Source organism: Nyctibius grandis, chromosome Z (genome assembly GCF_013368605.1).
Source record: "Nyctibius grandis isolate bNycGra1 chromosome Z, bNycGra1.pri, whole genome shotgun sequence".
NCBI lineage: Eukaryota > Metazoa > Chordata > Aves > Nyctibiiformes > Nyctibiidae > Nyctibius > Nyctibius grandis.
In genome coordinates this window covers 46787108-46801050 of record NC_090695.1, presented here as the reverse complement: position 1 = coordinate 46801050, position 13943 = coordinate 46787108, and the positions used below count along the sequence as shown (strand labels likewise).

The window sequence follows — 13943 nt, the reverse complement described above, 5'->3', positions numbered from 1 at the left end:
GGAGCATTCCCCCCCACCCCAGGATGTGCATGGTGAGGGTGAAGTGTTCACCTGCAGTTACACACGATCGAGCAGACATTTTGATGGTACCTCCAACTGTTAGGACTCTCACCTCCTAAACCTTTCATTTCAGATACCCACTGTGAAGAGCAAAACCGCTTCAAGTTAAACTGTTCATTAAAAGTCATAAGAATATGCAGAAGTGCTCTACAGCAGATGAAAAGCACGCATACAACCAGACCAAGCAAACAGAAGAAAAAACTGCCCTGACTCCATGCAGACAGGAATGCCATGGAGGGTTGGGAGAAGCATTCAGGGCAGGGAAGATCAGGTCATTCTTCCATCTATGCCCACCTCCAGGACAAGCAGTATCTATTTCTGCAGCTGTGCCACCTAGGTCCACATCCCCCAAATGACACAGGCTCCAGGCAACAAGAGAGTTGCTTCACACAAACATGGTCCAGGATCTGCAGTGATGTCTAGTGCAGAAGTAGTATCCAGTATTAATATTTTTCTATTTAGGTGCCTTGATGTCACATGTGGATTTGTGCCAATTCAACATGTTTGCAAATCTATTTCTTTTTAAAACTCGAAACGTTTAAAATTTTGTGTATACGTATAATTATGTGTGCAATACACAGTATTCAAAAGATACTTTTATTCCTACCATTCTAAACTGTAAAATACTTCAGCATATGCTTAAGTACACTACATAGTTAGTCCCATGAAGTCAACAGAACTGCTCCCAGCAGGAGAGTACAGTGTATGTGTTTATCAGGTGAGGATCACAGTATGCATAATGTGTTCAAAAACCTGTTTCTAAAAATTAGGATGAGGCAAGACTGAAGTGGGGAGTACGAGATGAATATGAAACAGACTAGTCACCCACCTAGAGAGGGGAAAAAAAAAAAAAAGGAATTTCACCTTCCGGAGCTAGACTCATATTCATCAAATAGAGTTACCTGTTTTTTTTTAAAAAAAAAAAAAAAAAGACACATCTGTGTGAGGTAGAAGACCACAGATTTGGAAGAAATGCTGGAAATAATGCTGAAGTAGCACCCAGGAGTACCAGGTTCAATTCCTTCCTCTCCCTAAGGGAATGTGATCTCAGTCACTCAGAAGATACCATACTATAAAGCAACCTCACAGAGGGCAGCCTCAACCTTACCTGTTCACGTTGTTCTAATTTTTACCGTAACTGAACACTCAGTGGAGCAGGACCCAGCTGTCTCACTACACGAATAAGCATCACAGTTGCTTAGCTAAACAGACTGTCCTGCTCTCTGACCCAAAAGCACATTTAAATACTCCACGCCAAGTAAGGCAACTCAGACGGGAAAAACTGAGGCAAGCCCACATCTGTACACCATACAAGACAGTCACCAAGATGCTGACATGCAAGACCTTGGTTCAGACCCATTCTCTGCTTCAAGCAGAGCACCTCCCCACATGCACTGCTGAAATGGTTCCTCTGGGACCACACAAACATCTTACTCCATAGTATGACCCTGCTTGCTAAAAGTAAGGTCTTGCTTTTCCCACTCAACCCAGTGAACTAAGTCCCCAAGGTTTTCTTATACTCAGCAGAGAGAGAAGGCGACGCCTCCATCGGCTAATTTGCAGTATGAACCTAATTTAGCCTATTTCATAGGCTAAAGAAAGAAGTGGGTCTTGCATTGCTGGCAAAAGAGTAGCCAGCTGAGTTAAATGCCTTCGCTACACAGTTCATAGGGAGTTGCCAGATTATAAATGCTGAGGCCTGGGACAGTCCCAGACACGACTAGCAAGTCCAGTGCATGACACCCACAGCACATGCTGTGAAAAGTCTCCCAGTCCATGCCCAGTAAGTATGACATACCCAGTATGTGCACATGATTTATCCACATATGCTCACTGTGCCATCTGGCATTCAGAAAATCAGACAGTTGTTGCAGAAGAATGGGAAAAGTCATGTCCTATACACTCTTCATATGGAATACAGCATCTGATTGTGCAATGTGGGACATTCGCACTTCACAGGATATCTGCTGAATACGGCCTTATTTGTACACGTATCGTTAGGAAATAGAAAAGGTAAAAATAATTTCATTTAAATCTAAAACTGGAAGATTTCCTTTGGATCAACTGTCAAACCAAGAGGAAAAATAGGTAATAACTTGCCCAGCCCCAACTACAGCTCTACCAACAGACTCTTCCATAAGGACCTCAGAAGTGTTGCCATTTCACTGCTTTTCTGTTTCAGCAAGGCACTAACTTTGATTAATGTATTGCCCTTCTTTTATTTATACATCAGACAACTGTATACAGAGAACCATATATCCTCTATGGATCCAGCACAAGCTCCTGTAGTGACTGCAGCTGCTACAGTTTTGAACATGTAGGTGCAGGCTCATTTCAATACAGAATTATCTAAAACTTTGTAAAAGACCCCTCTAAAATACTCAGTCTCAGTTTCCTCTTGCCTCCACATATTTAGTCTTCACACAGTAGGAAAATGCTTGAGATCCTAGAAAAGCCTCAAGTTAAAAGCACATCAAATAATGGAGTAACAGGCCTCTTCTCTTCCAGACTCTAAAAGAGGCAGGAAAATGCCTGACTCAAAGTTCTTTTCATCCTTCACATGTGTCCTCTAAACTGCTCTACACTGGTGAAACGATATTTCCGTCCAGTTTTGCCACTGACTCCAACAAGGCCAGAATCTCAGCCTCAGCTTCCCCCTGAAATAAATGGCACATAAGTACCTTACTGGACCAGGACCAGCAGGTTTAGCAAAAGGTTGGTTCAAGTCACACCATTCAGAGATTACAATCTCTTAAAACTGCATCTGAAAATGCCTTGGGCCTGCCTTGTTCCACTTTCTCTTACTTCTGCAAAAAAATCTAATTTCTTCAGGCCTTATCTAGGAACCAAAGAATACTGACCTGAAATCTGATCTTCGGTATCCTACCGATGACAACACAAGCCAGAAACGAGAATAGCCGAATTGGTATAAAATACATTTAAGTTTCAGCTATAACTTCTCTCGATGATCAACACTCAATGCAGATCATTTTCTTCCAGGAAAATAAAAAAAATTGCATATTCACAACAGAATTTCCATGGCATGGCTCCTTTCCCATAAGTCCATTATGATTGTGCAACATTACGGTTAATAGTAGCTATGTAAGAAACAGAATCTCCATATGCGTATTTCAAGAGGGGGAGTAATTTGGTTTGCTCTATGCAGTTTCTGAAAATATAGGCTCACAATCGAACAGGAATTAAGGTGCATCCCGATTACATTTTATTTTAATAGCAGCTCTGTGCCTACATACATCTGGATGAAGAGATCTTAGCAAAGACAAACAGCGTTCAGAAACAGAGCGTATTCACATCACAGCCAGTATAGACCTGTAGCTTCAAACCTCTAGAAATTTATTTCTCCATTTGAAATGCAAGAAAATTAATGAATATATGCAATCAGTGCTTCACTTTTTAAAGGACAGTTTTCAAAGAGAGGTTTTTCAGATGTAACAAGCTAAATATACATTTAACATTAATAAAGCATTGAGATGGTTTTAGAGCTCTCTGCTCTATTTTTCATCTTTTATTACTCTTCATTACCTGCTACATTCATCCAGCCTGGACAAGGATATTTGGATGGCCACCTTCATTGACGTGTTTTTAGACATTCCTGCAGTGACAGATGACAAATGGGAGAGAGAGAACTGCAATCCAAAAAGAATGGGGGGGTGGGGGGAGGCAGGTTCCCCCTTACTTTAAAATGAAATCCAAAATGGAGAAATAAGGCCCTTGTTATGTAAAAGTTTTTGCTTTACAATGATTGGGGATCTAGAATCTTGCTAAGCTACCTTCTCCCTTATGCTTTCAGCATAAAAATAATAAAGAAAAAATAGAACCTGAGAAATCTGGAAAATGCCATCCTAAAGATATTGCAGGCTGGACTGCTGGGCCCTCTGTTTTCTCGTTAGTACGGAAAGAAGTGGAATTTTCTTGAAAACAACATCTCTAGAAGCAAACCCTTGAATTCATACACATGGCTTTCATTTTAGTATATAAATCCCAAACCTCTCTTAAAACCCTTGAGTGACCAGAGGCACAGAAGGAGCTGCCATGCTCTGCCAGCCCAACCCTGCCCGACGTTGCCCCCCGCCAACATGAGCTGTTGCCCCCTCCACCTGCCAGAGACAGCCCCACAGACACCCTGAGGAGCCCCACCGCTCCCCATCAACCAGCAGGACAAGGACTAAAACAAGCCATACAAAAGGTTTCCTGGGAGCAAAAAAAAGAACCCCAGTATACACAAAACCCAGTGCCTTGTGATATTTGGGAGGATTTTTAGAGTCTAGAAATTATGAAACTGATTTTCATATCACTTACTTTCAACTCACCTTAACCAATTACCCAAATCTTCAATGTAAGATTAAAAAAAAAAAAAAAAAGGAAAAATTCCTAAGAGCAGCTATTATATCACTACTGTCCAAAACCCCTTTAATAATTTGTAGCCTGATGCCTCGTGTTTTATTGTACAAGTCACCAGAAATAACTTTCCAATCCAGCGAAGTCATGCAATGCTGCACAGCCAAAAGCTATTTTGAGGAGGAAGGGGCTGGGGTTGAGGAGCCTTGTGGACAGTTTTATATTATATTAAATCTACAACAGCCTAGAAATCTAAAATGAAAGAGACCCAAAATACCAACAGCTTCATATGAATTTAAACATGCCTTTTTTTTAGCACAAGCTCACATGACTTGTTAAATAATTTACACTATAAATTACTTATCCTGCCTTATTTATTAACAATTCTAGAGTGCTTTATATAACTGCATTAGAAATTTATTTTGTGGTTTTGAAATGTACGCAATACAAAATCACCTCTCTTTTAACAGGCAAGAGCTTAAAAGTCACCTACTATTTTGTTGGCAAGGAGTTCTTCCTGAAATACACCAATTAATTTCAAACCCCATTCACCTGAATAATCATAAGTCAACATATTAATGACTTGATATCAGAACTGTGAAACTAGGCCAGGAATATATTTGCACTGCAAGACACTTTGAAATCAAAGCCTTTGAAGAGCCATATATACTAGGATATACTAACAATACATTTTACTTACTGAAAAAACATCAGACCAGTCCTTTTACAAGAAGCCCTGAACACTTTAAAAATGACTCATTTACTATCCTATTAATATTTTTGCTTGAGTGACCTCACCAGGGACTACTTCTTTGCTATTGTGCCTACAATGCACGGATTTAACAATACTTACATACTCATTTTGCTCTCACCACTCCTGGTCCTTGGCTCTTAATGTGAGCTTCAATGACTGATACAACGATTTAAATGCAGGATCTCACTCTGGAGTTCCATTTCTATCTAATGATATCAAAACTAAAAAATAATTATTACGATTAAGTTCCGTTATGATAGGCGATTTTAGCACTGGTGCATGCTTTCCAGATAAAGACCAGCGCACGTCAGCACCCTAGCCAATTGGAGAAATCTAAAATCTTGTTAGAGACAAAGAATTTTCAAAATCTGTCTTTTATTCACCTTAACAGAAAACTACACAAAAGCAGCTAGGAGGGGAAAGAGTAAGGAAGATGACTAAGAAGAGCACCAGGCATAAATACTCTTATGCCCTTCCACACCAAGTTTCAGTAGCTGGCCCTCGCCAGGCTGATGCAGGAATGCTCTGGGTGTCTTTCTGCTGCTCTCAGTTGATTTGGATGCGAGATCCAACCAGGAATCAAGAAACAGCTGGACTGGGAGGAGGGTGGTTATTAAGCTCTAAACCACAATTTACCTATGGGCCAAAACAGAGCTGAAGCACCTGGGTATCAAGTGGTGGAGGCTGCCCAGTGCGTGGGACTATAGCTCTGTTACTCCTACCAGCACCACCCCGGCTTTCTCTCCCACCTCTCGGAGCCAAGGGGAAACCCTCGCTGCCCGCTCACATTCTGCCTGCTCGGTGCCATCCACCCGGCCCACAGCCCACCCTCTGCATCACTGGGGGTTTCTCACACCTACCCTCACCATGCAGTTATCCCAGCACTCCCAGTGCACGTGGCCCAGGTGAGGATCTCAACTCAGCCCACGTGCCCCGGGCACCTGTGGATGTTTCGCCTCGGACTGCAGGATCCACTCCCATCAAGAGCAGGACATAAGCAACAAATGAAGGATTGGTTTCAACAGACAGTCAGGAAATACATGGGAATAAATTACTAGAAATGTAATTGTCTTATGCTCTTCTTCTCACTCTTATTTATTTATACCAAGACTACTTCCACCCAAGACCAATGGAATTGTGCTCCTGTATTGATAGAGCACATAACAGAAAAATCAGGCCTGAAGCTTCCCAATAAAATGCAATACCTCAGCCTCTTAAACCTGTTTCTTAGCTAGAATAAAGAAAGATGTGTGGCATTAAAAAATGTTTCCACAATCTGTACCTACCATATCAGAACCTCCTCCCTACATATCTACTGTTTACTGAGCTCCCACAATGAAACAACGTGACAGCTACTGCAGTCCAATTCTTAATTAATGCCTACGAACTAATTAAAGGTCCTCTGAGTTTTATGTTAAAAGTACACATGAAAAGACCATCTTAAATATGTGCAACAGCATCTCCTGAGAAATCCATGACTCAAAATTATTTTTAGATCACCAAACACAACAATGTGCAATATCACAGAATGATACAGTAAAAACTGAAAAGAACTGTGAAAACAGTGATGCCCAAAAAACACAGGAAAATGAAAAACAAAAGCATCAATGCAAAACGACTAGACATGTTTTAAGTTGATCATGGCTGGAAACATATTTACATATTCTTTTCTCCTTTGGCCTTTTAAGCAGAGTTTAAATACTGTTACCTGCAAATTGAAAGTACCAGATAATAAGGCTAGCAAAGCCCATGAAAATGAGCAGAGATGCATAGCTCAAAGCAATTTTTTTTAATGAAGCAATCCACAGAATATTAAACAAACATCTGAAAGAGTAACTGCTGTAACAACTCCAGAAGACTGTATCTTTACCATAGGTCCTAAAATCCTGCCAAAGGTAGGCCATATATGAGTACTAGAAATTAATGGCTCCATCTTTTTCCCCAAACACACGCGGGGAAATGCAGCAAATTGACTTCAGCAAACTGCAGAAAGGTAGCCCAAAGGCTAGAATTTAATCTAAAACCACACAGTATTTCACAGTATTTTTATATTGTTTCTAAAGGAAACAAAAAGAGAAGAAGGATGGAGAATGCAAACAGTGAGAAATCTGTATAGGTTTGGGGGAAAATATTCTGGTATCTTTTACATTAAAAATGCCATGGGAAAAAATCCAGAAACAACAGGGACTGGGAAATATGGACATGGACAAAACAGCTTTAGAAGGGTTTTTTTTCCCCAGATCTATCATCTACAAGGTCAGTATCCAAAATTTTTTGCTCAGGAAGAGCATCTGCAGCTTTTCTCAGGCAATGTATGTGGATGCCACAGAGCTGTGAAACGATGCAGGATTGAACACGAAAAGCTACAGAACTCCCTCACCGAATATCATCTGCAAGCAATCGAGAATGGAAGCAACGCATGGGTAAGAGAGAAAAAAAAATAAATTTTGCACCTTCCTCACTATTAATGACGGTTTTCTAATCCTCCAGCACTTGAAGACAGCAGAGTGCTCATTCCTCTGTAGGCTCAGTATTTTCTCCTTCCAGCCACCTTACTGAGAAGGGCAAAGCAGGCTCGCATACCTATGGCCAGGGCAGGTTAGCTAGTTTGCTGTCCCTTCCACCAGAATCTGACAGAGCCGCTCTTCCCCTCCCCCTTCCTTTTTGGGTTTTTGGGGTTTTTTAAATAGAAAAAGAACGTAAGAGAGCTCGGGGCGGGGAGGAGGGGGAAGCCACCCACCAAACCTCTCGGTTCGCAGGAATAAACTGAAGGAGCGAAAGTGAAAAAAATAAATTTAATAAACACTCCCCCGCCCCTTCCAGATCTGCAGCCGCCGCAGAGGTGATGTCTGGGCGGTGCAGGCCCCCTGGCCGGGGCCGGATCCGGCACCCCAGCGCGCCCCCCCGCAGCCCGCTGCCCCCTGGCCCCGCTGCGGCCGGCAGCGACCGTCCGCCCCGCTCCCCGGGAACGGCATCGCGGGCAATTAGGATTCATCATCTAAACGGGCTCGCAGCGGTATCTCTTGGAAGCCGCGTCCGAATTAAACCACACCGGGCTTTTACGCTTCCAGCCACCGCATCTGCCCGCCGACCAAGTGCCTTCTGGCGCGGGGACATTCCCCGCCGCCCGCCGCCCCCTCCCGCAGCGTCCCCCGGCTGCTCCATCCCGCCGCCCCCGGGCCCGGCCCGGGCCGTACTCACATCTCGGTGACATTGTCGCCCTCGGCGCTCCGCTGCAGCACAGGGAAGGAGGCGATGCCCGGCGTCCGCTCCGCGCACCAGATCCGCCAGGAGCTGCAGCGGCAGGACAGGGGGCAACCCAGTGCGCCCCGCCAGCAGCCCAGCACCAGGCAGCACAAGCCCCACAGCCGCGCCAGGCCGGGCCCCGGCCTCCGCCGCCAGGACACCATGCCGCCCCCGCTCACTCCAGCGCTGCCCCGACGGCCTCCTGCTGCTCCTGCCGCCGCTGCGGCGCGCGCCCGGAGGGTGCGCAGCCTTCCTCGCCGCGGGCGAGCACCCCGCGGCCGGGGCTCACATAGGCGCGCCGCAGCCGCCCCGCGGCGCTGCCCGCCCAGGGGTTCCGCGGGGCGGCGGGAGCCGGAGCCGGGCGCTGCGGCGGGACCGGGGCGGAGAGGGGCGAGCGGGACCGCCGGCACGGCGCGGCACCTGCCCCCGGCCGCGCGGACGGGCGGACAGCGGCGCCGCCTGCCCCCGCGGCGGCTCCCGATGATGCTGCAAAACGCGCGGAGCGGCGGGGGCAGGTGGCGGAGGCTGCGGTCCTACCTGCGGGGGCTCGGGCGGCCGCTGTCCGCCGGAGGCAGGGCGGGAGAGGAGGGAGATGCAGCCCGCGGCAGCGGCGGCGGGGCTCGGGGCGCCGTGCTCGCCGCTTTACGCGCCGTCTCCTCCTCCCTCCAGCTGATAATAAAGCAGCCCGGCTCCTGCTCCAGCCCAAGCCGGGGAGCTGCCGGCAAAGTGACGTGGGGCTGACGCAAAGAGGGGCAGAAACTCCACAAAACGAGCCTGAAATCAAAAAAAAAAAAAAAAAAAAGGACAAAAGCAACAAGGGAGGGAGGAGGGGGGAGGGGGAGAGAAGGGAGGGTGCCGAAGAGGAGATACCAATAGGCAGTCTGCGCCTGAGCCTTCAGACGCACACACGCGCATACACATTCACATACGCACACAGGCGCGCCCGCACCCCGAGGGATGGGGAGCGCCCCGCCGTCGGTGGGGACTGTCCGCCCCGCCGGGCGCAGTCGGGGGCACCTTACCGAGGGACACTGGGCATCCCCGCCGCGGCGGGATCTCGCCATCGGGCGATAAACGGGGATGTTGTCAGTGCCCCAGGAGGCGACGGATGAGTGACCTAACACCGCCTTTTTCTTTCCCCAGGACGCCTTGTCCTTCCCTTAACAGCTCGGCGGTGGGGGATGTTTCGCGCTGTCCTCCCCCACCCCCGTGGGTGCGGGCTCTCCGCAGCGGTGCCGGTGCGCGGCCGGCCGCCGCAGCGCCCGCCGCCGCCCTGCACCGCGCCCCGCTCCTGCGGCCCCGCGGCCGGCCCCGGGGGGGGGAGCGCCCAAAATTTGCGTGGGGGGTTAACTAAGCCCCGACCGCCCTATGGAGCAGGACAGTGCCCTCTTTTTTGGGGGATAGGGAGGTAAGGAGTTACCATTTCCGTGCATCGAGGTTGAGTCAGGTCTGACTTACGTAGGTATAACACACATTCGCAGGTGCAAAGAGCGGCTGGTCTGGGAAATTTGGTCTAATAATGATGTTCTTCCCTTGCCATTTCTGAGATTGTGTTACTTCTGTCCAGGTAAATGACAGGCAGCCCTTGCCTCGTGTTGGCAGCTGTTTACTTACCTCTGTACCATTCTATCCGAAGATAGTGACGGTCCTTTCTTATCTAATTACCTGAGCTGAGTGTTTTGAAATGAGTAAATCAGGGTGAACTAAAGAAAGAAAGGTTACAGAATTTTTGTTACAAAGGTACAGAACAAGTAGTCAATACACTGTTAGAAAGTGCTCAGGAATCAATTTGACATGGCACTTACTAACTGAAAGCACACTCTGTTCTTTTTGCATTCGCTCAGGCTACAGAAAAATGCTGCTCTTACTGTGTGTATTTGTAGGCCTCGCATAGTCACAGGCAGAGTTGGTTTTGCTTTCAAAGAACATCCTACTACGAAAGTCATAGCCATACGTAGCTGAAACACTGAAACGCATACCTCCCTATAAGGCAATGAGTGAAGACTAGATAAAGAGACATACTTGAAAATATTGTCGATCATGCTATCATATTTAAACCAAATTTATTTGAAATTTAAGTAAAATTGTAACATAGATACATTTCTTCTACTCAGACTGTATCTCCTCCTTACCACTTTCAGCACTTCGCCCTTTCTAAATAAAACACAAGGAAGATCGAGAGAGTTCCAAGGAATAACAAAGCCATATGATGAAGCATAAAACCATGGAAGTACCATAAAAAATACTAGTCAAGTACAAGGCATTTTGTCTACAAGTAATGCAAAATTGGAAAAAAGGGCACTAATAGCTTTAAAATAAACTTTTTCTAAAGAGAAATATTTATAGAAGGATAGCAAGTAACACAAAAATTTAATGCAAAAACTTTCTAGAGGCAAAATAGTTTGGGATTTTTAAAAGATTTGGAGGAAAGTGTTTAAGACAAAAAAAAAGACAGAAAAATTAATAGCATAAACTGGAATGTGATTTGATTTTCATAAAACCTTGAGAAAGGTCTCTTATGCAGAACAGAAGTAGTTTCAAAACCCTGCAAGTTGCTGCAAAACCTGCATTGCTGTTCTCCAGCCAAGTCTGCTTACAACTCTGAAAAATATGCTTAATTCCCCCTCTCTCTCCTGGATGAACACAAAGACATCAGCTCTTTCAGACAATAAACAGTCATCATAGTCCTCCTAGTGGTTTTATGACAATAAGCTCACAGTTGTCTAATCATATATGGGCACATACTGGACTTTATTACTTCACAAACATCTTATGTCTGTGTATCCTGTGACTCTGGGAAACTGAGAAGTTGTCAAAGAAGTTTCAGATAAAACCATGCGGTTGGATCAAACTGGCTAACTAGATAATTCAATAGTATTGGAAGAGTGAAGTTCTGTAGGTAAGACCTTGAACTCATAAGTTTTTATTTTCTGCAACTCAAAGATATTTCTCACAAGGGTGTTGCTGAGTTGTGCAGTAATCACTTCTTAGAAGGGCTGGGACTTACCCACATAGATTTCTGCATGACAATGCCAAAAATGACCAGGTGTGAAAATATGTTGGTAAAATACCAAATTCTGTTAAAAATATATTTCCCCCCTAAAATTAGTATTTTATCAAATTAGATTGGGGGCAGAATATGGGAGGATAACAAACCGAAAGTGTAGTATATTAGGGCCACCAACGTTTCCAAAATGAAAGCTAGGACATGCTCCACCAAGAAATACCATTGCTGGCCTACGGGGCGGGGGGGAAAGAGCAGCTCTTTCAATAGGCACAGCTAGATGCTTTGAGTCTTTTACTTCTAGATTTACAAAAGGATAGCTGTACAAAGAATTGCTGTGATAAGTTGTGACTTTCTTCCCACACATAGATAAGTTTTATTTATAAAGGTAACACCATTCTTCTATGGTTTTTCTCACAGATTAAAGAAAGTAGAAAAGAACTGCCCAAATAGTTCCTATGAACCATTACGTAAAGGAGGGCCACAACTAAACCACTAGAGGCAAGTAGCTTTCTGGTAATGCCATGAGAGAAAACATCATCGTGAAGGTGGTAAAACTACAACAAAGACTTGAAAATATGACAGAGCTATAGAGTGTGATCAGAGGACTAGAAAATACGAACTCTGAGCCAAGATTGAAAGAACTGGCTTTCTTCAGTGTATGAAAGACTGAAGGGAAGTGCACTAACACTCCTGAAATATGTAAATTGGTATGCGAGGGACAGGTAATAAATTTTTTCCTTGTCTATGGGATAGGACAAGAAGTAGTGCGCTTGATTTACAGCAAGGAAGATTCATGTTCGACATTACAAAAAGTTTTGTATGGAAAGGACAGTTAAGCATGGCAAATAGATCGCCTTGGAGAACAGTGGAATCTTGAGCAATAGAGCCTTCTCAGAGCAGGTGAGGTGAGCATCTCTCCAGAGCAGGTGAAGTAGAGTCAGATTTGCCTTAGGTAGGTAAAAACAAATTAACAACCTCCCAGAGATTCTGTTCCCTTGCAATACACATTTCTTTGCCCCCTTTTTTTTTTACAGCCATAGATAAAGTTATGAGAGCACATTCATGTGAATATATTAGAAGCAAAACCTGAAGATTCTGAGGTGTTTTCTTGAAATTACTGTCCTGAAACTGAGTTTGATCACTCTGAGACTTTAAGTCATACACTGTACATAAAGTACCTTTGTATCATAGCACAGTAGTTATAGTAAATATCTGAAAAGGTGCGAACATGGATTTCTGGAAAAGAGGCAGGAGCTGAAAACTCAAAGAATCCCTGTGAGAGCACTGCTATTTAGGTGGGGGAATGAGAAATTATACCACAGTCTGGAAAAAGGTAAGGGCCACATGATTTGTGTGTGTACTAGGGTATCCTGTCTTCTCCAAGGGAGTGCATACAGAAAGACCAGTCTTACCAAAACTGCATAGAAATAAACTGCTTACATTTTGCATACAGTTCGAGGATTTTTAGCTGTTACAAGAGGGAGAGTTTGGACAGCTCATGGGAACTTCTGATTTTATCAGAAACCTTTTGTTTTCCAGATAAATATCCTAATTCCCATTAAATATTCCACGTGAATATTTTCTTGCATTCAAGCTAGAACTGTGGTCAAAGACACAAGGCTGCACCGCGACCCAGAGCAAGCATATGAACTCAAATCTGTAGTATCTGCTGGGCTAATAACTATTCTGACATATACTTGCCTCTCTTCCCTAAGCTCCAGCATCTTTTCCCCCAATGACAAAAATCGGCTCCCACACACCCCTTTTCTGAATTTCCTCTGAATACGAGGCACTCTCTGAGTGTCCTAGCCTGGCTTTTGTTATTTCAAGTGCTCCACCTATTTGCAGATTTATCTAGCTATTTGATCATAGCTGATTTTGCACTCCTGAATAATGGAGGCTTTTTTACCTTGTCTGTTTCAAGCACTGTTCAGCATTTATTGGTTTTAAAGTGAAGCTGAATCCTGCCACCTTGTGCTCAAGAAAATTAGCACACCTCTTTATTTTGGGAAGGGGGGAAGAAGGAGGAATGGGGAAGGAAAAGTTAACTGTAACTACCATGTTTCTAATAAACAAGGAATTAAATGAGGGCCTTACGGTCTGGAATATTGTGTCCAGTTCTGGGCCCCTCAGTTCAAGAAGGACAGGGAACTGCTAGAGAGAGTCCAGCACAGAGCCACAAAGATGATTAAGGGAGTGGAACATCTCCCTTATGAGGAGAGGCTGAGGGAGCTGGGTCTCTTTAGCTTAGAGAAGAGGAGACTGAGGGGTGACCTCATTAATGTTTATAAATATGTAAAGGGCAAGTGTCATGAGGATGGAGCCAGGCTCTTCTCAGTGACATCCCTTGACAGGACAAGGGTCAATGGGTGCAAGCTGGAACACAGGAGGTTCCACATAAATATGAGGAAAAACTTCTTTACGGTGAGGGTGACCGAACACTGGAACAGGCTGCCCAGAGAGGTTGTGGAGTCTCCTTCTCTGGAGACATTCAAAACCTGCCTGGACACGTTCCTG

At 44.8% G+C, this 13943-nt stretch overlaps 1 protein-coding gene across 2 annotated transcripts in view; it reads right to left on the bottom strand.

Annotated features, from left to right (window-relative positions):
• Positions 1 to 8626, bottom strand: part of NTRK2 (neurotrophic receptor tyrosine kinase 2) — a 212837-nt gene extending 204211 nt beyond the window's left edge. For both annotated transcript variants that reach the window (XM_068422140.1, XM_068422141.1), the window contains exon 1: positions 8375 to 8626. In XM_068422140.1, the coding sequence (XP_068278241.1) occupies positions 8375 to 8583 (209 nt within the window). In that variant the 5' untranslated portion in view covers positions 8584 to 8626. The remainder of the gene's footprint in view (positions 1 to 8374) is intronic.
• Positions 8627 to 13943: the final 5317 nt, after the last annotated feature.